General features: G+C 43.7%; 2 protein-coding genes across 4 annotated transcripts in view; both read left to right on the forward strand.

Annotated features, from left to right (window-relative positions):
• The first annotated feature begins 32 nt into the window (after positions 1 to 32).
• myd88 (MYD88 innate immune signal transduction adaptor) lies at positions 33 to 3,639 on the forward strand. Its single transcript, XM_086101533.1, has 5 exons — positions 33 to 826; positions 1,518 to 1,649; positions 1,773 to 1,950; positions 2,040 to 2,131; positions 3,057 to 3,639. The coding sequence occupies exons 1-5, from the start codon at positions 520 to 522 to the stop codon at positions 3,209 to 3,211; spliced, it is 864 nt and encodes a 287-aa protein (XP_085957659.1). The 5' UTR covers positions 33 to 519; the 3' UTR covers positions 3,212 to 3,639.
• A 519-nt stretch (positions 3,640 to 4,158) lies between these two features.
• Positions 4,159 to 23,283, forward strand: part of oxsr1b (oxidative stress responsive kinase 1b) — a 36,357-nt gene continuing 17,232 nt past the window's right edge. Inside the window, exons 1-5 of one of the 3 annotated variants that reach the window (XM_086101799.1) lie at positions 4,159 to 4,663; positions 11,730 to 11,842; positions 15,253 to 15,361; positions 17,874 to 18,015; positions 21,914 to 21,969. In XM_086101799.1, the coding sequence (XP_085957925.1) occupies positions 4,594 to 4,663; positions 11,730 to 11,842; positions 15,253 to 15,361; positions 17,874 to 18,015; positions 21,914 to 21,969 (490 nt within the window). In that variant the 5' untranslated portion in view covers positions 4,159 to 4,593. The remainder of the gene's footprint in view (positions 4,664 to 11,729; positions 11,843 to 15,252; positions 15,362 to 17,873; positions 18,016 to 21,913; positions 21,970 to 23,283) is intronic. The other 2 variants (XM_086101800.1, XM_086101801.1) reach the window with 2 other exon arrangements.

Genomic DNA, 23,283 nt, shown 5'->3' on the forward strand with positions numbered 1-23,283 from the left:
AAACAAAACTGCATGAAGGAAGCAACGCAGACGGCGTGGGAAGCCTTTGGAGCTCAAGGGACCGATTTTCACTTTTCAAACATACAGATTATTTGTAGAGGAGATAAAAGAAATAGCTAAAATGCGTATGTAAAACGTATGAAATGGGTTATTCTAAATGTAAACGAATCATTTTTATTGTATGAATGCATTATAAGTATTCAACAAATGAGTCCAAATATTAGCAATGGCTCTCGTTATGACTCGTTGAAATTATTTACAACACATTGATAAATTATAACGTTTGATACGCTTTGATAACAATTTAGTCTTTGGTTCATACACACAAATGTAAAGCGTTTGGATGTTAGTTTAGTCCCCTTGAACAACATGAACGGGTGAAACGATTAAGAAACATCGCTGTGAGAGACTGTCGAAGAGTGCCTCGTGGTCCCGCCCACGCGTGACGCACTTCCCAGCAGGTACGTTGCGCAAATGTGCAGTCGTTAAAAAAAAAGGAAAAAAATAAAGTCAAGAAACATGGCAAGCTGCTGCTCGGCGGACTTGTCCGCCGTCCCTCTGGTCGCCCTCAATATGACCATAAGGAAGAAACTGAGCCTTTACTTGAACCCCCGCACCGTGGTGGCCGCCGACTGGACGATGGTGGCCGAGGCCATGGGCTTCTCTTACCTGGAGATCATCAACTACCAGCAGGTCCCCAACCCCACGAAGCGGGTCTTGGATGACTGGCAGGCGAGTTCGAGCGAAGCTACCGTAGGCAAGTTGTTGTCCATCTTGGAGGAAGTGGAAAGGAACGACGTCGTGGAGGATCTTCGTCCTCTAATGGGTACAATTTTTTGACTATCCCGTTAGCTTTAGGAGCCACTTTCTGTTTGTTTCCAATCGAAAGTACGTACCAATACAGTTACGACTTCCGCCATCCGCGGTTGACTTGACGTCCGTGTTTAGTGTGCCTGGTTGACGAATGTAATGTAAGTTGATTACATTCGTTTTTACATTGCATCCAATGACACTGGTAAGCAGCAATTTTAATCAGATGGATTTATGTGTCCCTAATTGTTATTCTCCCCCCCCCCCCCCAGCACATCGGGTTTGTGAGATATTAGATTTGTACTGTATTCTATTTTTTAAAGTTTGACCCATAAAGTCTCCCCCATACGAATTTTACCATGTCTTGTAATTTATAGCTTTGAGGTTTCAGAAAAAAAAATCCACTTGTTGCTGAATCCAACTCTTAATTCATAAATATGACTAAACATGTACATTAAAAAATATGCATTAATTAAATGTACGGCTAATTGATCTTTAGAAAAAAAGTTTGAAAGACTTCCTGTTTTCTCTCTTCTTCTTTATAATGTTAAACATAATATTGTGTCACCCTATAGTGGCCAACAGTAGGTTCACACCCAAAATGAACATCGAAGAACAACAAAATAGAATGAATGATAAACCGGAGAAATACCGAGACTGTGAACCCGGAGCCTATTAACTATCTTTTTCTGTCTGTATTCCCCCAGAGGAGGATGTGAGAAAGTATTACGAGAGTTTGAAGAAAAGAGCCGTTCGCCCCCTGCAGGTCCCGGAGGTGGACAGCTGCATCCCTCGTACGCCCCAGGGGTCCGGCCTAACCCTGGAGGATAATCCGGATGGTGAGTGCACGCTTTAAAAAAAATCATCAAAGCCTAAAACATATTTTTAAAGCATGACATAATTCAATAAATGATTCAGACGCCCCAAAACGTTTGAGCAACTCTCTTCTGCCGTGTCTCCAGGTTCTCCCGAGCTGTTCGATGCTTTCATTTGTTACTGCAAGAGCGACATCGCGTTTGTGCACGAGATGATCCGAGAGCTGGAGCAGACAGACTACCGGCTGAAGCTTTGCGTGTTCGACCGCAACGTCCTGCCCGGATCGTGCGTGTGGACCATCACCAGCGAGCTCATTGAGAAGAGGTGAGATAATAATGCATCATAATATCTGTTTTTGTAATTAGTTTTTTTTTTACTTTTTCTGGCTTACACTGTGTTGTTTATGTGTGCAGGTGTAAGAGGATGGTGGTTGTGATCTCAGATGAATACATTGAAAGTGACGCATGTGACTTCCAGACTAAGTTTGCGCTCAGCCTCTCTCCTGGTAATTATTATTTTTTAATTCATTGGTACATTGATTTAACAAGTAGAATTCGACCGATAGAGATTTTTTTGAGGCAGCTGCCAATTCTGATATTTTAAGAATTGTATAATAGATATATTTTTATACTTAACACGATGTGCTTTACAGAAATGGACACTTTACCCTATTTTGCCCGTCCGTCCTCATCCGCGACCTGAGTACCCTTCTATCATCGTCCCTCCGTCCTTATTCATGAAATAATCGTCCTTCGTCCCTGTCCATAGCTCTTTTAACCGGCTGGATTGATCGTTCGTGAAACGGGTGTCCGTAGGCACTTTGTTTTCTGACTGTCCAATAGGTGGCAGTGTTGCTATAAAATACTGTTGAGATGAAATAACCTGTTGACAAACTACAGTGTTTGGCGACATTGGCGTTATTTTGCCTCTCGACACCACATACTTAACCTGGTTAGGGACTAAAACCGACTTCTGTCATTTCTTAATTCGTCCATTTAAAAAAAAAAATCTCGTCCTCTGTCCCAAAAATGGGCATCTGTCCGGGATGGACAGACAGATGGACCATTCCCTCCATCTCTGGCACTCTAAACCTGAATATAAATCGTATTTTACATATATTATAAAGATACTTACAGACATTGCATTCGTGGATGTAAATCACACAAAATAACATTCTGTCGGCAACGCAGAATGTCATAACAACACCCCAATTGCGTGAGCAAGTATGTACACTTTGTTAGCAACCTGCTAATTAGTCATTCAATATGAGTAGAAATCTTACCAACACGTGTATAAACTTACAGATCTTGCATGTAAGGATGTCATTGTGCTTTTCTTCTTGTTTCATGACAAAGTAAGATTGTATTGATGTTAGCCGATTTGACTTTATGTGTGACATCTAAATTTTTTGTGTCCTTCTGTCATGACAGGAGCTCGGACTAAACGACTCATCCCTGTTGTTTACAAGTCGATGACAAAACAGTTCCCGAGGATCCTAAGCTTCCTGACCGTGTGCGACTACACAAATCCATACACGCAGATCTGGTTTTGGGAACGACTGGCTAAAGCTCTTTCTCTGCCGTAGTTGTGACTGTTGTAAGCAAGTTTTGAGAAGTGGTTTTCTATAATTCCATCAACTATAAAACTATCGGGACCCAAAACAAAACTAAATGTAACGTAAGTGGTGAAGAAATTATGTCATTCTGAACCATAACACTAGAGTGACTGGAGTTAAAAACTGTTTTATGTCATTTAGAATGTATTTTATGATTGTCATGATAAAAACCACAGTTCACAAAGATATTTTTGCAAGTGTTGAAGACTGCAAAGTTCCGTGTTTACTTTTATCCTTCCTCTTTGATTGTCAGTTTGCGATTTCAGCGAAAGGAGAAGTGTAAACGTATATGCAGGACTGACTGCTTTTCTCACTTCTTGCTTGTGCCTCTCCATCTCATGTTCTGGTCTCGTGTTTTTGGATGCTATTTGAATTTTTTCAATAAATATTTTACTATTTTTGTTGTGTACATTTGATCAGCCAACCGATTATTTTATGAGATAAATGAAGAAATGCCAAATCTGCAAAAAATATTCTTGATTACTCCAATAGGTACAGTTTTCATATTGGCACATGTAAAAACCCGCAGTGAACCGTGTAGATTTTAATATTTTTTTTCAAATTTTCATATTGACATATTAACTGATTTGCCAGTTATTTGGCACTTTGCAAAAATCTAACTATTTTCTGTACAATAAATCACTTAACGAAATAGTTGATTAAATGAATGAATTAAAAAAAACATTTAATCAATTGATTTTCAAGAAAATCGCCTAAATGAATGCAACACATTTTACAAACCGTCCATTATGTGTCGTTATGGAGCAAATATCGCTTGTTATTTCAGCCGCCACCAGTAGTGTCGCCATTGATCGCGGCACGAAAGATTTCCCGTACGACATTAATCAACATCCAATCACAACGCGACGCCGTGGGACATTGTCCAATCAAAACTCAAGTAAACGCCGTCCTTTCGTTTCCGGGTTTGCCCTCACTTTGGGTTGCCGTTTGCGCTTCAGTCGTGGTGACGAGCTAAATAGTAAATCTATATGTTGTATTGAAATTATGAAGGAATGAGTATGAGGAGTGTGTAAAAGTGTGGCGCGACTCTGTTCCCATTTGTGACCCAATGCCGGTACCGTAGTTGCTCGGTGACCACAACCAACATGTCCGCGGAGGGAGTCCACATTTGCCGAGGAGGAATGCGGTAGGCGGGGCCGCGAGCCTTGTGTCAAACTTTGGCAATGACAGCACGAGTGCCGCAGGATTCGCGAAGAAGGCAAAGTGTCGCCCCTGTTGCAGCTCTTTGGATTGCCTGGGACTTGTCTAATTTTTTTTCACCCCCAGACGTTCTGCCTGCGGCACCCACACTTTTTCTTTGACGGGCTCAAATTGCACATACGTCCTCAGCCATGTCGGAGGACTTGAGCTCCCAACCGTGGTCCATCAACAAAGATGACTACGAGCTACACGAGGTGATTGGTATGTGATGTTACTGCTCTCTTGCTTTCCTTCGGCCTGATAGTCTGTGAATAGACACGCTTGCTGAATGCTAATACAAACCCTTTTATCTCGTTTTAATCTTCCAAGCATCTTCCTTTACCCCTCCGAGCCAAAGGCAGGGTGACTTAAATTGGGGGACAGTCCTTGCCAGGCGTTCTTAGAACTTCACGTATGTGGAATGTTTCCGCTGAGAAAGACAACCCCGCCCATTGGGGATACGCCGGTGTGTTGAAACGAGCGTTTGAGCCTGAACGGTGTGTGTCATGGCTAAAGACAATTTTGCAGCGAGAAAGCATTTTTAGTCACAATCACAGACCGATTGAAGTTTCACTCTCGAGCCAGATTGTTTCGTCAAGGCTTTAAAATCACTTGCAACTGCTCATATTTTTAACTAGATAATCATCAGAATCGCAGCATTTCCCTCAAAAATGTAGAAAAATGGAGAAAATAATTCAAACCGTTGCGAATATTGTAAACTAATGTATTTAGTAATTTTACATTTCACAGCTATACTCTTCATTTAACTATCATTTGAATTGGTGTCTGTATATACCGTATATTCAAATACTCAATTTGCATTGTCGTTCTGGTGTCCCTCAGAGGGCAGTTGCGACTGTGAACGTATGATCAACTCGTATCATCACATATACACAACAAATTGATGGATAGTGAGTTTTGAAATCAGGAGCCAGTGTTTTTTTTATTAGTGGAGCCAGTGTTTTTTATTTTTCTTATTACCAGTGTTATTTATTTTAAAGGGTGGATTGGTAACAACAACAAAAATCTTGCAGTATGTCAGATCTCAGTGTAGTTAAAAGTGAAGGCAATTAATTAGCCAGAAACATGAAGCGGACACATGATTTGCCTTCACGGGCCACATCAAATGATGCTACGGGCCACATGTGGCTCTCGGGCCTTGACTTTGACACCTGTGTAGTGTGTTGTAAACCATTAAAAACTCAACTGCTACTACTTTTAGTTTGATAATAGTTTAAGTTGCTGCATTGCATGCAAATTTTTTATCAAAATGTGCAAATATACAAAATGAATATATCTATTAAACAAAAATGCGCTCCGCATTTCAGTTGATGCCAATTTGAATTGCAAAAAGAGATTTCTTTCAAGAAAAAGATCAAACACGTTGCGCTCACACACACTTGCAGCCTTGCGCTTGTCCTGCCCTTCAGATAAGTGACCCTACCCTCGCTTTGCCCCACTTTGCTAAGAACATAAAGGTGTGTGTGGCACACCGGTGCAAACCTTACCTGGTCATCACCTCCCAGCATGCGTCCAATGCCAAAATGAACTGTGAACAATTGCTCGATTTTTATCGATTTGGTACTATTTATATACGTCAGCATAATTTCTCATCTTGCGCTAGTTTACAAAAGTGGAGTCAAAGTTGTTTTCTAACAGGGGTGCATTCATTTGCTATATATTTCCTCCCTTGGCGGTCGGTGTATTTGAGGGGGGGGGGGGGGGGGGAGAGTGATGGGGGTGCGGGGGTGAATAGCGACAAGCGCGCCATTGAATGCTGTTAATGACCCGGCGATGACACAGTCACAAAGCTAAAGTGTCAGTGTCAGCGTACGCAAACCGCGCTGTGCTTTTGACAGTGTTTACTTAGAACATCACAGATTTTGTTTACATTTATTTTTAATTTTTCTGACAATCGAGCTGAACAATTAATTGTACTCAAATCTGATATTGTTCATTGTAAAATAAATACCGGTAATTGCAATACCGAGGAGGGAGGAATCACAACTAAATGATTCCGTTTTAGAAATATTTCACATTTTCTGCAAAATGTTTATGCATTGGAAAAAAATCTGATATTTAATCATATTCATTTGCTTTTTTTTTCCCCCTAACGAGCGTTGACCGTGATCGATCGATAATTTTCCTTGCCGTTTTATTTTTTTTCCTCCACGTTGAGTTGCAAGTCAGGCGGCGAAGTAAGACATCGACGCGGCCCCCGCATACCTTCGCCATTAAGGAGCTAATTCAAGGCCATGCTAATCTGATAATGTGCCGTTTGCACTTAATGAACTCCAGTTGACCCGCGTGCGACTTTTCATTAGTCATCGGAATCACCTCCTTGTGTTTTCAAACCGCTTCAGTCAATTTAGCAACGTTGTTTTGGTTCTCCTGGACCTTTTTATCCAACGATGTTGGCATGCGACTGACCTTAGAGAAAAGGATATCAAACACTACGTCGTTTAATTTTAAAAAGTTGAGAGTCTCATACATGAAACAATCATAGCCACCCAATTAGGAACCGGTAATTGGCGCACGTGGGGCTTCAACGTTTACGTCACGATGAGAAGAGCTTCTTGTCACAATGTCACATTCGCACATTGGAAGCGTTCTAGCAACAGCGCTTAACATCGCTTGTCAAGAAATATGCTTACAGAAAACACGCGGCATAATCTTGCAAAGAGCATGCTTGTTTTGTCAATGTGTCCGCTTTTTCTTTTTCACGCCGTCCAAAGCAGCGGATGCCGTCTCAGGTTGGACGCTTGACTTAGAAAATGGTGTTTTGTGAAAGTCTGTCTGAAGGTATACTGTATACATGGCTGGTATTTATGTCAAGGCTGTGATGGAAACAAATGGAGCCTGGAGGAGAAAAAAAATAAGTTCCACAAAAATGACAGGGGCACATGGATACGATATTGATACATCAGATATCATTAGTCACCGTCACAAGTCGACTATCAATCCAAACAAAACAAAATGAATGATATGGTCGTGTTTGGGGAAATCAACTGCAAAGCTTTGCCGTAGCTTAGCTTATTTCTAAGATGCTATCGCTAGTTGGGCTAACAAATAGCATCGATGTAGCAGTGTCGTCACGATGGAATGTTTCAATACAAACTTAGTGCTAAGATGCTACTGCTAGTTGGGCAAACAAATAGCATCGATGTAGCAGTGTCGTAACGATGGAATGTTTCAATACAAACGGTGTATCAACACGCGTGCGTATCGCTAGCATCGGACCAAAATCTTCGAGCTCGCAATCTGGTCAATGTATTTTTTTTAAACTCTGTTCTATTGCTCAGTTTTAAGACCAATTGCTTGGCCCCCGATCATTTTTTTTTTTCGATCAAGGATTAAGTCATCTTGTGCCTCATCAAGTAGCGAGCACAAAGTTTGGAGCGATGCCTGCCCGCTCCCGTCGCCAACGCCAACCGCTGCGAAGCAATTGGATAGCATCTGACAGTTGTTCAGTTCCGCCGCTTTTTCTTCTGTCCAAAGCGGCAAAATTTGCAAGCCGCTTCTCAGTTAGCCACAAAGATGTCACGGCAAAAGGACGCTATTGGAAGGGGAGGCGGCGGAGGACTCTGTCGGTTTGATGGATTTCAAGGAATCATCCATCGCAGACTTGCTCAGCTGGTCTTTCCGCTTCTTCCCCCTCAATCGTTTTACGAACAAAGCCCGTGAACAATGATTTATGACTGCTGGCGGCCTTTCAGCTTAACTTGCCTTGTCACTTTTTTTTTTTCCTCATCATTTTCACCGAAACGATTTCGCTTCAGCACGGTGTCAGTTTAGTCCGTCCTTAAAAAAATGAAATGGGAAAATTGCATTCGAACTTCTGCGAACAAGCCAGGTTAAACTTATCTCATCCTTGACATCCAAAACTCATCTCTCACTCGAGGTTACTAATTTCCTACTCTGGATTTTGGCGGCATTTTAGGTTCTAGTTCCATCAAAAAAATAAAAAATGTGGGATAGAGGTATAAAGGAATAAAATGTTTTGATAATATTCGATTCCAGGTTCACACCGATGCTATTTTGCTTAATCACTATTTTGGTGTAACCCTCGGAAAATTCGGGTGTAAATCCATTTGATGTCGATGCACTCAATCTGGGATGGTGTAAATTTCATTGAAGAACGGCACAGGAAATATTGTATTATATTTTGTTTTGGTTGAAAATGAGTGAATGTTATCCTCTGTCATCCTGCTTTTTAAGCCTACAGAGAGCAATGACTAGAGGTTAATTTTATTTTTTTAAATTGACATCTTTGGACGTTCTGATTGATGTCAATCGTGAGATAATAAGTTTGTCAGTTTGGAAAATATGTGATTTGTTTCTCGGAAACAGAAGGATCGGTCCATACCGTGACACTGTCCAATATTTTTGTGTTTGCTGTTGCGCTTGCTCTCCCTCAATATATTTTTTAGATGCGTTTCTATGATTGTAAAAGTGTCTTTAAAGATGTTTTCAAAACATTAAGTGTGGAAAAAGCTATGAACAAAAAAAACATGCCTATAGAATATTTAAATAATATTTCCCTTTGTCAGATTTTTTTAAAATCACATTTTGCTTTGAAAAATCTTACTGCATGGTGTTCTTAAGCATATTATTAATTGTGCTAAGAAGAAATCAACTAAACGGGAAGAGCAGTGTGAATATGCTAGCAAAGAGTGAACGTCTGGTGTGAACTGGCTCCTAGATTGAACTTGTTCAAGTGTGACCCCTGATCATCCATGCCCCAAAGCCAACAGTGTTTTTTTTTTTGGCCTTAGATAGAAACACACACGCGCGTACACACACTTGCTTCCTCCAGCTTGCCATCCCTGACAACCAGCTGTTTGTTTGTGTTGAGGAATTTACACCCCAATGGGATGGGATCTCGGCAACTGGACCTGTGTGTGTGTGTGTGTGTGTGTGTGTGTCTGTGCGTGTGTATTTTTCCTTCAGCCAGGACCAAAGCCAAAGCCCCTAAATCTGGCCTGCCCCGGGAGGTTTGCGAGGTAGCGCTTGTAGTTTCCGCAGCGGATACTAGAAAGCATTTCAGTTTGGCTGGGTCAGCAATCAATCAATGTCTTTCCCCGACTCCCCCCCCCCCCCCCCCCCACACACACACCTTATACTGTAAGACCGCAAGCTCCCAATCAATTCCAAATTCATCTGTGGGTTGACTTTATCGCGCTATCCACAGGGTACAGAATACTGTGTGTTGAAAATACAGATACTGTATTGATATCATCTATTATTTATATAATTAGGATAAGAAATGTATAAACAACAAAAGAGTGGAACCCAACTTTAAGAACAAACCACAACATTTTTTGCTAATGTGTATTTATAAAAAATAAAATAAAATAAAGAGGGAGCGAGAGCAAAATCCTTTGATCGATTGATAGGCGCTGTCTGTGTATTTATAAAAAAATAAAATAAAATAAAGAGGGAGCGAAAGCAAAACCCTTTGATCGATTGATAGGCGCTGTCTTTGACGTCATCCACGAACGCCTGAAAGTTTGCGCTACGTGTTTTCCTCATTCCGGAAACTACTACGTCCTCGTTATTGACAATCATCAAAGAAGTGACGCATACCGGAAATGAGTCGGGAAATTGCAATTCTATTGGATTATCGAGACGAGACGCACCTGCGTCATGTTGAATCGCTTTGTACAGTTAATTCGTTAGCATCGCTCGAACGGCGAAATGGAAGGGGTCGGTTCTATCCTAATTAAACTCTGGGAAGAGATTTTGTCTTCAACACGCCCCCTCCCCTTGTTACCAAGTCTTCGTCGGCTCTCGGTTCAATGAGAAGTCCAAACAATGGGCACTTTGTTAAGATTTGGGCATAGCCAAGATGAGGGCAAAATGGGGTTAGGAAAAGCTTACTGGAGGGTACACGAGCACGCTGTTCATTCTTCCGCCCCTCAAAGCTTCTCGACAGAGGAAAATGTACTCACGGCGTCGCACGCATAAACCGCAGATTGAGTGGAAAAAGCGCCTGGTGTGCGCCACGAAGTTAAAAAAAAAAAAAAAGACCTCGCACGGGACCGCAAACAACGAGCGGGACTGTTTGGGAGACCTTTGGTGATTAGTGAAAACATTTTATCTCGGATTTAAAACAAGGGATATTGATAGGAGTTGGAATAGATAAACAGTTGGCGGTGAATTTCGACTGTGACTTCTGTTTACACCACACTTGTTTTGCTACAATTTTGTGAAAATGCTTGTCGTGAACGTTTAAAAAGACTGCGACTCAAAAGTGTTAACAGTCAATTAGATGAATAAACTGTCGTCCGTGTTATTTTGTGGTTCATTTGCCTTTATTTGAGCAAAACAATAACCTGTCGGACCCAAAGATTGATGCGTAATTAAAAATCAGTTCACAGTATGTGTCATGGTAGGCAGTGACCATGAGAAAAGATAAAAAGATGGAGTGAATGACGAACGGCATGTCAAAAAAGTTTCTTGATTGTATATCTGTCAATTCTTATTTTGTCATGAAAAGCCATTTGTTGGGTTCTTTTCTTTTTTAACTCATTCACTCCCAAAGACGTATTTAGATATCCTTTCAGACGCTACACATTTAATTCCAGCTCTTCATTTTATATTAACTGTACTTGAAAAGGGTCCGAAAGAATCAGAAAATGGCTGGCCATTTTCTGACCCTTTTCAAGTACAGTCGATATAAAATGAGGAGCTGGGATTAAATGTGTGGCGTCTCAATAGACATCTAAATACGTCTTTGGGATTGAATGAGTTCATTTGAGGTGTCCCAAAAGCAAGAAATATAGCATCACAGTATGTTCTGCTTGACAGCCCCCCCCCCCCAAAAAAAAAGAAAGAACTTGTTTTCTCTGCTTTACAGTCAGATACCAGTTTTTTGGGCAGCGAGGGGTATGTGAAACCAACCCGTGATCTAATGCTGATTACTCAAGTACAGATAAAGCTTCTTTTTTTTTTCTTTTTTCTATGGGCCTTGTAAGATCGATCCGTCAGAAAGCGGGAAAGCGCTTTTTTTGCTCTGGAAGCAGCTGGCAGTTAATGAGTTTTACTGTGCAACCCCCTCAAGTCAAATTCTGTGATGTGGCCGATTCTGCAGATCGATCGTGACGACCTCTGAGATTCTTTGCAAGCATTCATTCATGTGGTGGCAGCATTACTGCATTGTACGCACTTGTAAGCTGTAAAAATAACGAGCCTGTTATGTACCACAGAACGCACGAATGCGCCCCCCTGGGGCGGCTGTCGTTAACTCGATCCATGATGGCAGTGTTGTTGTTTGGTTTTCGCGCAGGGAGCGGCGCCACAGCTGTGGTTCAAGCCGCCTACTGCACACCGCGCAAGGAGAAGGTGGCCATCAAGCGAATCAACCTAGAGAAGTGCCAGACCAATATGGACGAACTCTTGGTAAGCGCAAAAACCGCCAATCGCTTGTCGAATAGCATTCTTGCTAAAGTCATTTCAAGTTGGCGCAATATCAAGAGAAAATGTCACGGGAATTTTTTATTTTTTTCTTTGTCGCTGATCCAAGTCTTGATATTTATTTTTGTTGCTGGCTCATTTCGTTACGCTCCTTTGGGAATTTTGTCATTATTTTTCTGAATGAAACACGTTTGACTTTGCCAGGAATCTCACTATCATCTTTTCCGCCTGCGCTGCGCTGAGTGCCTTCCCCGTGAAACAATATGTTTATGTTTGTCGGCCGTGACCCCGCGTTGTTCCCATAGTGGCTTCTCTTGTGCGACCGCGGCACCAGTTTGTGACACAAACCCCCGTGGCTGGGCTGGGGTCATGACAATCGGTCATTTAGTCGCTCGGCTTGGACGCCCTGCCACGTGCCTGAACGATCGGACTCAGTCAAGACGTCAACGATGAGAGACCCGGCGCTCTTAATTTCGTTCTCTCTTCCATCGCCTTCGGCATGTGTAAATGGCACTTGACTCATGTTACCCAAACATTATAAATGGTGAACGCCGACAGCGTTGTGAAGTAAAAGTGACGTTGTTGTGCAAAGTGTGACCCTCGGAGAGTTCAAAACAATTTATGGCGCAGGTGGCTCAGTGTCAGGTTTGACGGCTGGTGGTTTCCGGGGGTTTATGGTGCTCACCATACATTTCTTGCCCGTGTATTCTTTCGGGGACCGTGGTTACTACAGCGGACGGCTTCTCACGTTATGAGGTTACAAGGTGCACGGAAGGGTTAAGATGAGGTCGTGTAGTTTAACTCGCACGCACAAATGGTGGGATTTATTCCGCCACCTGCTGGGATGGGATTTCTTTGTTGAGAAAGGTCACCGTGCATCTGATGTCCATTATACGTATTTCCATCCGTCTCACTTTTTCTTGGATCAAAGCCGCGCTAGGTCGGGGCTCTCCGAGTCCGGTCCTGGAGATAACCTGTCCCGCCTGTTTTCAACGTGTCCCTATTTGCTGATATTTAAAAATATATATATTTTCAAGTGGCGGCCCGGTAGTCCAGTGGTTAGCACGTCGGCTTCACAGTGCAGAGGTACCGGGTTCGATTCCAGCTCCGGCCTCCCTGTGTGGAGTTGGCATGTTCTCCCCGGGCCTGCGTGGGTTTTCTCCGGGTGCTCCGGTTTCCTTCCCACATTCCAAAAACATGCGCGGAAGGCTGATTGAACACTCCAAATTGTCCCTGGGTGTGAGTGTGTTCGCGGATGGTTGTTGGTCTCTGTGTGCCCTGCGATTGGCTGGCAACCGATTCTGGGTGTCCCCCGCCTACTGCCCGGAGACAGCTGGGATAGGCTCCGGCACCCCCCGCGACCCTAGTGAGGATCAAGCGGTTCGGAAAATGAATGAATATATTTTCAATTAATTTTTTTAAATGATCCCCCCCCCCCCCCCCACCAGGATTGATTTTCTCCCATTTCACAGAAAACCGAAATCTAATGTTTATCAGCGTTCCAACTGTCCACTTTGAAGTTCCCTTTCCTTCATCGAGTCACTGTCATTCAAAAGACAGTATGTCACTGTGAGCGCTTTCATGTCAGGAAGTCCCCCACCCCCCCACCCCTCCCCACCACATACGTTTACAGTGACCTAATCCCTGCAACAAAGCTCCTCCCCGGTTCTCACATTGTCTACTGGAAAAAAAGACCAACAAACCTGCCAACCGCCGCCGCACGATAGCCCCCCCCCCCCCCAGCCCATTGTTTGTCTTCTGTAACCGCCGAGCCGCGCTGACCCGTTGCGCCTCGTCCACTGGACGAGGACGACGGGGAAGGGGTGCCAGGCTCAAGCCAAGCCTGCGACATTCATTGTTCTCTGTGGGCCTACGAGAGATGGAAAAGATGGCGAAGGCAACCCACAGAGTTGTTTGTCCGGCCCGCCAGACTGGAAGATATTCGACCAGTTGGGTTCAAACACAGGTGGAATGGGGCGGGGGGGAGGCTCGCCTCTTTTTGCCTCCCCCCCCTGGTAGACTCTGATGGGTGACATCTCTGCCCTCGATGTCTGCAACTTGTCATGAAGTCCCGAGTTTGAGCTTTTTAATGGTCGTTTGCTCATCCTCTCTCGGAAGCTCCGGAATGATGACTCAGCAGACGAGGCTGAGTGCTTGCAATTGTGTGAGCTACCGGCGATTGATTGCCGCGCAAGAAATCGATTTTTGGGAGCAAATAAAGGCATCAAATTTGCCTTGAATTAAAAAAAACATGTGACCATCATTACATTCCAACTTTTTCTGTACTTTGTCTTTTAATTTATGTCATCTTTTTTTTTTTTTAAGATAAGAAAACCTTTATTCGTCTCGCAATGGAGAAATTCCCAATTCACAGCAGCAAAGTTATGAAAGGAAGAAGTAGAACAACAAAATATAGGAGCTGCTGGAAAGGCAGCCACTCTCGCGGCGCCATTTTGAAGTCAAAATAACAAAAATAACACGACACAACACAACACATAGGACACAGACAGTCGTGCAATCTTCACCACTTTCCTGCATACACTTTGTTGTCTGAAGCAGTTCTAGATGAAAGAGGAGAGGATCAAAGTGTCCTTTCACCAGTGGGTCAGAGACGTCATGCTGAAAATGTGCACACGTCTGCTACAAGCTAAGTTTTGAAAGCATGTTGACGGGTGACTCAGCATGATCTCACTTTCCCTGCTTTCCAAGGGCACACACTTTTTAAATTATTTTAATAGCCGCATAAAAGCTTTTCTCGCTGCTGCACATATGTGTGTTCTAGCGACCGGCCTGTGATGTCATTTCCATGCCAAGTATTGCACTTCATTTCCGTAATTGCCTCATCGTGAACTATGTCAGCATAACTGCACTGGTACCGTCGGTCCTATTTAACCCCTTTGAGGGGCAGCGGTTACTACAGTGGACAAGCTTCTCATGTTATCAGGTGACAGGGTGCATGAAAGGGTGAAACTGAGGCCCATGGACCAGGCGCTAATCTCCTTCCGAAGAATAAGAATAAATCATAACAACGGGCCGGGAAAATCGGACATTTTTGCTAGCAGGTTTATCCTGGTGACACACCCCCGCAAAATTCACACGGTATTGAAAAGTTAGACCAAAAAAAAATAAAAAATAGGACCTGAAAAGAAAAGAAAAACACATGATGCAGCGATGTAAACTGTTTTTTTTTCTTAGCATTAAGCTAGCAGCAATTTGTTTGATGTTGAGTTTGACGGTACACTTCAACTGAACTCTTTTTATGTTGTTGTTTTTTTGTGGGGGGTGTAGATTTGTTTATTTTCTACCTAACTGCTGCTTATTTGTGAATTGTTTTTTTTTTTATTAATTCGTTTTTTAAAAAAAATCCTCATTTGCTTCCATTCGTTGCGTTTCAGAAAGAGATCCAGGCCATGAGCCAGTGCCATCACCCCAACATCGTGTCTTACTACACCTCCTTCGTGGTGAAGGATGAACTGTGGCTGGTCATGAAGCTGCTAGGTGGTGGTGAGTGAATCTTCAGTTTATCAGCCCCCCCCCCCCGCCCCCCTTTTGGGGGGCAACAGCTTCAACCTGTTAGCATTCATGTTTCAAGGATGTGCTCTTGTTAAAAATGAAGCCAGATTATATGATTGAGCCCTTAAAATGAAAGCGTCGTCGCTCTAGCGGCAGGACGAGTGGGATTCATTTCCCGCCGTTGTCGGCCGTGATTGCGGGGGGGTGACAGCGCTGATCCTCATTGTGCGCCCCCCCCCCCCCCCCCCCCGCAACGTTGCTTTAACTTCCGTACGCCGCGCAAGCTAATGACAGGCCGGGGGATAATAAGGGTCCTGCGGGCTCGGCGCGGAGGGCGTCCGTGTGGCAGAGCAGCAATTAAGCAGCGAGAGGAGCCGCCGTTGCGGGAGGCCGCCGCCGAAGGAAAGCCGCGCAGCTGGATCTGATTACGTTGTTCCTCAGCCCCGGGAATGTATGCAAGTCGTTTGACGAACAGGAAATATGCGGCCACTTCCTAATCACGGGGGGGGGGGGGGGGATAGACATGATGAAAGCCACGGTCGTGGCTTTATGGGGCCATCTTAACCCTTTCACGCACCAAAAATGATAACCTGATGAGCTGTAACCTGTCCACTGTAGTAACCGCTGTCCTTAAAAGGGTAAATGTCAGTGTAGCCTCTAATGTCGGGTTAGCCTACATGAAGCACTTTTATTTTCTACAGGCATTTTTTTTAAGTAACATTCCAACACTGGAAGGAAAAACGTGGCTCCTGACAATTTTCTGTAACGTAGCAAATGATTTATTTTTTTCGTTGTCGTGGCAAACGACAGCAGGAGTCCAACTGAATAGTCGATTGACTAGTCGACTTTCCGCCGCCCCGCACCGATGATTAAAGCTCAAAGTCCGCCGGTGGCTAATCAACTAATCGACTTTGAGTCGATTTTCATCGCATGAGATGCGCGTTGAATTCCGATTGGAAATGAAATGATTCCGGTTGCACTCCGTGCAACTGATAGCGTCCAGATGGATTGTCTGGGATTTGAATACGCGAGCCAGCCAGCCGGCTCGCAACCCGCCAGCCGACCCCTCTGCACGTTTCTCTCTCGCTCTGGTTCCACTTGAGCCGCTCAAAGGCCGGGCCTCTTGATGTTGACTTTTATTGTGTGTGGCAATTCAACGCCGGGGCCGCATCTGCCATGGAGTCGGGGTTTATAGATTTTCATTGCGGTGGGCGGGAGAGTCTGGCGGAACTACTGTACGGAATGCAACATGAAAAAAAAAACCAACAACTACGACCGGTCCTCATGCCGCTCTTCAAAACTCGATAACATCCGAAGGCCGTGACGATCGCTTGTGGCATGTCACCGTTGACTTTGCGTTGTCACCGGCTTGTGGCATTTCGACACGTTGTGTCATATTGTCGACTTGACTTGCTCTCCTCGCCGCTTTGCAAAGCCGCTCGTGAAGCCGCTCTCGAGAAAGCATTCGATTGGCTAAGGCCTATGGCGCAACGGTTTCTCATTTCCAATGTCGTTTCAAGGACACTTTGCGCAACGGACGGTCTGAGGTCGCATTCAAACCACCGATCCTTCGGTGACCGGCCGACCCGCTCGACCGAGTGAGCCACAGCCGCACGCCCGTCCTTCCCGCACTCGGCTCCTCTCTCCCTTTGTATAGCCCCGCCCCCTTTTGTCTTTAGCTTGTCGCGCCGTCTCCATCCATAGCCAACACTCGATTCGGGGCTTGCCGTAAGGCCGCTGCAGAGCCTTTTCTTGAAATTCCTGTTTTCCGAAAGCCACATCTGACCGCCGATTGAATTCCCCGTCCGTCTTACAAAGCCGCCGGGACGAGAGTATGAGTCATGCCACAGCAAGCACAGGAATGTCTTCCCAGAAAACGAGTACGAAGCCTTCGCCGCCCTCTCGCTGGATGCCAGGTCGAGACTGTCATCGACTTTGGTGAATTTTACCACAAGTCAGTGGATTTGCCGCTTCGCTTCTCCCCCTAACTGCTGAGCGGGGGTCAGGGGTGGAGGGGGGGGGCAGTTTGATCATGACTCCTCGCTTAACTTATTCAGTCCCATACACAGAGCAATCTGCTGGTCCAACGTGCACTCGGACCAGCTGGCCTGCGCTGCAACCCCCCCCCCCCCCCCCTTCGACAACTTTGGCGTCTGTCGTGGGCCTTTAGCACAGTTGGCACCTTGTGGTCCTCGCCTTCCAGAAGTTCTCTTGAAGGCCAGAAAGACTTGAAACGAGCGGAATCGGTCCGCAAGATGCCGTTTGACAAGCCATCTTGAATTTCGGGTCGTCTCTTCATCGCGTTCTCCTTTTCAAAGCTCAATGGAGCCCATGCCAATATTTTGCTCTATTAGGACTGCCGCGTTTTGATTTTTGTGTGGCCTGTTGGTTCATCAGCGCAAATGGCTTTCTTTTGCGGGTTGCTTTTCACCGAGCATCCCGGAGCATCAAAAGTGTCATTTTTGAAGGGTCTTTCCTTTCCTCTCCCCTTTTTCCCGGTCAGGCTCGGTGCTGGATGTGATCAAGCACATCATATCGCGAGGCGAGCACAAAACTGGCGTCCTGGACCAGGCCTGCATAGCCACCGTCTTGAAGGATGTTCTCGAGGGCCTCGAGTACCTGCACAAGAACGGGCAGATACACAGGTAGATAAATACGCCTTTCATGCCGCGCCCCCGTATTGTGGCCCGCATGGAGAACCCGAAAGATTTGTTGGCCTGAGAAAAAATATGCAAGGTTGGAAGGAAAAAGTCTGAATTTTATCGGGGAGGGGTCTAAATTTTCAGTTGAACCCTTTTGCCGTAACCTGATAACATGATGAGCTGTCCACTGTTGTACCCTCTGTGCCTGAAAGGGTTAAATATTATAAGGAAAGAGAAAAGTCAGAACATGAGGAAACAAGCCTCGATTAAATACATTTGTCGTCAAAAGTTAAAGTACAGTGGTACCTCTACTTATGAAATGAATATGTTCTGGAAGAAATTTCTGAACTAGAACATTTTGTAGGTAGAGACGTGTTTTCCATGTAAATGCCCTAATCCGTTCCAAGCCCTAAATGTTTTCGAAAGCATCAAAACGCATCAAAATATGTAACAAATACATGTTACAATTATATTATCGCACAATAAATGAGAGTTGTGCATAAAGTAACAAAAAAAAACAACAACAAAGAGCATTGTGAGAAAAAAGTCGAAATCTTGTGAGAAAATTTTTTCTTAAGAGAAAAATATTTTTTCAAAATTTTTTTAAAGCCTGATGTTAATCTTACGCAACAAATTGAAGTAAGTTTGAGAAAATAATTTTGATACAAAGTAATAAAGCACAGTAGCAGTATTTTGGCCCAAAAAAAAAAGCCACATGAAAATGTAACAATTTTATGAGGCGCAAGTTGGAATGTTGTGAAAATGAGACAAACGAACACCAACTAAGTCCAAATGATGTCGTCAGAATTTGTGTGTCAAAATGTGTGACTTTCATTTTCAGCGTGATCACCACCGCGGCCGCGAAAAGACGTCCACTTCCCGGTCGTGTGCGATAATTGATTAATTTTCCCACTGACTCGCGAGCATATGAAGCATGTGGCATTTACTCCCCCCCCCACCCAAAGGTCATCGATGTCATGGAGATGAAGCTGTAAATGGCTTTTTTATGGCTTCGCTCTCCGGAATTGGGATGATTGGAAAAGGGGGTAAAAAAAAAGAGTGAGTGTTGGAAGCTCACGGAGGTGAAGAAATAAAAATGTTGTTCGTCTGCTTTGCTATACAAATGACTCGTTTCAAAGGCATGAATATGCATGAGCGGAATATGTCAATGGCGGATTTGCGTGCCACTGGAAATGCGATCCCCAAAGCTCTCCTCTAAGCCAGTTCAAGACCGTGCTAAGTCTCCGCGCCCAAGCTGTCGCAAACCCGGCGGCCTTCGACGCTACCTCCTCTCAACTTGAGCTTCTGCGCTCCCGTTTCTTGTTTCCTCTTTGCATTACGGCCAGGCGCACGGTCGTCTGCGGCGGGCCACGCGTGCAAATGAAGGCGCAGCTTTGTCGTTTGGTCAGGCGCTTGGCAGTTTGCATTCGAGAAGTCGTAAACTTGTGAGGGGAAAAATGTTAGGACAAAAATAAGTTGTCTATTTATGAGAGTAAAGTCATAGGCTGTCTTAGTTTTTATGAGAATCAATTATTTCTTTATGTTAGGAGCAAAAAGTCAACTTTTGGCTAAGCAAGTAAATAAGAGTTTTCCCGTCCCGTTTAAGCCGGATCACATGAGCGTGCGCCTCGGGGCAGGGCTAGCGCCCCGGGCTGGGTGGGGCTTGGATCGAGTCGGAAGGTCCCATCTTGCCCCGGTGCACTTTAAGGCTTCGAGACTCTTCGCTCCTCTGCACAGATTTGCCACGTGCTGGTCAGCTGCACCCACCTCGCGCAAAGAAAGCCCAAAACAAGTTTTGCTTGTCGTTCAGACACGACGAGCAAGGTTGCTTTGCAGGAATCTTTGAAAACAAAGGCAGAAGTCGAGAGCATGTGTAAGAAATAAAAGTCGTACGAGTTAGAAAAAAAATCAGGGCAATTTGTTAAAAAGTCAGTAAATGCTTTGGGGGGGGGGGGGGTGGGAGTCACCATTTAACTTCTTAAAAAGTTGCAGTTTTACGAAAGTCACAAAATGCGCAAAAAAGTCCATTTCAATAGAAATTGTCACAATTTAATGAAAATAAATTCACAGTCAAAATACGAAAGGAATATGAATTGTATGAGTGAATATTTTGACAAACAAGTCTGTCATATTATAATAAAAGCGTAACATTCTGGATAATTGTAAGTTAATAACGGTTAAGTACATGACAGGTTTATTACAAAAATATTCTATTGGAATATTTTTACAAAAGCAATTGTTACACGAGGAAATCTTTTTTTCCACGTGAGAGCAGTCGAGTGAATATTGCACTTAAAATAATCGCCACTAGATGGCAGTGGCAACTTCCTCTTTTCCGATTCTACATTCAGTCTAATTTGCTGATGTCGATCTACATCCGGCACAGTGACAAAATATCTGGTGCCCTACAATCTTTTTGGAAAATATCAACAAAGCGAAAACCACACCGAGCGTGTATGGCACCGGAATGTGATGTTGCACGAGGTGACCTGGCGTCGTTGCCGGGTGCGTTTATGGCCAGATGAGCGGCAAAAATCACCTTGATGCTTTCATATGCCTGCTGCCACCCGGCAACCGTCTGGCTAATATTTCACCCGAACCGCTTTTATCCACTTATTCATTTGTCCCATTTTATGGTTGCTGCTCGCCGGCAACAACCCGCAAGTGACACAAAAAAAATTACATTTTGGGACTCGTGTCGTGTCATGCAGTTTCGCTTGGTGTCAAGGCCATGGCCACCAGGGGTCAGTATAATACAGATGTTGAAAATGAACCAATGCAAATCGGGTATAGAGCTCGAATTGCGATTCAACGGAATTATTATCACAGGTGCCTTTAAACTATTTTAAGGGTGACAAATAGTGCTCAGTGCACGAAACAAGGATCACAGCAAGCAGAGAAGAGAATTGAAAAATATATTTTCAATAGCTTGGTGGTATTTAGCAGAATGCTACGACCTCAGCAGCAAGCGCGTGTAATTTGAAGCACACACACTACGGTGCCTCGGCGAGACCGCGCTTTACAAGCCTACTGCCAATATTTTCAACAGAGGTTCAAGAAAAATGTCAACCCAAACGACTTGTAGGTTTCAATGCCTGACAGTTGTTACACACGCAGTCGTCATCATTTTGAGATATTGCGTTCGCTAAGTTTGTCTTCTTTCGGTATCCGTAGCAAAAATATGCTGCCGAAACATTACTTCACCTACAATGACATAAAAATTGCGTTGAATGATTTGAGTGAATTTGGCTGACCAACAAAACTGCGATTGCTTGCGTGAGATAAAAGTTGGAATGACGAGTGACGCTTTAGCAACTGAATGTGAATAAATGAAATTAGCAAGCAACGTAATTCCTAGAATTTCTTTAATGAATGATGGGAATAAAAACAAAATCAACAAGCAGGTTTACTGAATTAAACTAGGAGGCAAAAACATGGCCCAAGTTGTACATTTGACTCTGAAGTTGTATCTGAGTACAGGGTGTGAGCGCTTGAGCCAGCTCTGAACTTTCAATCATTTTCCTCCTACTGCCTCCATGTGGTGGCAGTTCGAACTGCGCCATCTGCATCCACTCTCCTCCTGCATCCGCGTTTCCTTTTGTACATCCACATGGGGTGGGGGGGAGTATGTTGCCATGACGACCGTGAGTTGGTAAGAGGCGGCAAGCGAGGTTGGCGGGATTGCACGCGTGCAGACGGCTGAATCCACTTTAGTCTCAAGTCTGAAACTTTGACCTTGGCAAAACTCAAACCAAGTTGAATCAACTCAGTCACGGAGGTCACTTTTGCAGGTCTGTACTTGTACTAGTGAGCTGCAGTAAGTCGGGAACTCCACAGAATGCTGCTTCAAATCCCACTTGAAGGAAGGCTGAGGCGTCTCTAAAAGTGTTGCTTTCCACAGAGATCTCAAAGCTGGAAACATTCTCCTGGGAGAAGATGGTTCAGTGCAAATTGCAGGTAACTCCAAGTGCAGTACTTTTATAACTTTGGCCTGGTTCTGCTGTCAAATATTTGCACTGTGGTAGGTTTATGTATGGCCTTGAAAATCCTAATTTGAAACCCTAGTCCTAGTTGAACACCAGCAACTAAATCCCGAACCCACGTTTAAAACCCAGTTTTGAAACGCTTACCCAAGTTTGAAACCCAAACCATAGTTTAAAATCCTACTTTGAAAGCCTGAACCGTAGATTAAAACCCAACTGTGCAACGCCAACCCGAGTTTGAAACCCTACTTTGAAAGCCTGACTATAATTTTAAACGTTACTTTGAAGTCATAATCTTAATTTTAAACCTGACTTTCAAACCCTAAATTCAAACCGTACTTTAAAACCCTAACAACCTTAATTTTAAACTCCACTTGAAACCCGAGCCAAGTTTCAGACCCTACTTCGAAACCTCAATTATATAGAAAGATGTTTTTACCAGCTAAAAAACGACCATGGAAGTAAGGCGGTTTTTACCAGGAATAAAACCCAACCATGAAAAGTAAGGCGTTTTTAAATACCTAAAAACAACCATCTACAGTAAGGCTATTTTACAGCTAAAAAAAAAGACCATGTGTAGTAAGGCGTTCGTAGTCGAACAAAACAACCTTGAATAGAAGGCGTTTTCAGCCGTAAAAAACGACCATGTGTAGGAAGGCATCTTGGGCCGACTATGAAGAGTCAGGCGTTTTTAGCGGAAAAAAAATGAACATGTATAGTGAGGCGTTTTTGGACGAAATTTTTAACCGAAAAAAACAACCATGTATAGTAAGACGTTTTTGGACGAACTTTTTAGCCGAAAAAAAACCCGACCATGTATAGTCAGCCGTTTTTAGCCGAAAAAAACAACCATGTATAGTAAGGCGTTTTTGGACGAAAATTTTAACCGAAAAAAACAACCATGTATAGTAAGACGTTTTTGGACGAACTTTTTAGCCGAAAAAAACCCCGACCATGTATAGTCAGCCGTTTTTAGCCGAAAAAAACAACCATGTATAGTAAGGCGTTTTTGGACGAAAATTTTAACCGAAAAAAACAACCATGTATAGTAAGGTGTTTTTGGACGAACTTTTTAGCCGAAAAAAACCGACCATGTATATATAGTAAGGTGTTTTTAGCCGAAAAAACCCGACCATGTATAGTAAGGCGTTTTTAGCCCGAAAAAAACGACATAGTATAGTAAGGCGTTTTTAGCCGAAAAAAAACGACATAGTATAGTAAGGCGTTTTTAGCCCGAAAAAAACGACATAGTATAGTAAGACATTTTTAGCCCGAAAAAAACGACATA

Source organism: Hippocampus guttulatus, chromosome 21, assembly GCF_054856545.1.
Source record: "Hippocampus guttulatus isolate MCC_2025c chromosome 21, RoL_Hgut_1.0, whole genome shotgun sequence".
Classification (NCBI taxonomy): Eukaryota; Metazoa; Chordata; class Actinopteri; order Syngnathiformes; family Syngnathidae; genus Hippocampus; species Hippocampus guttulatus.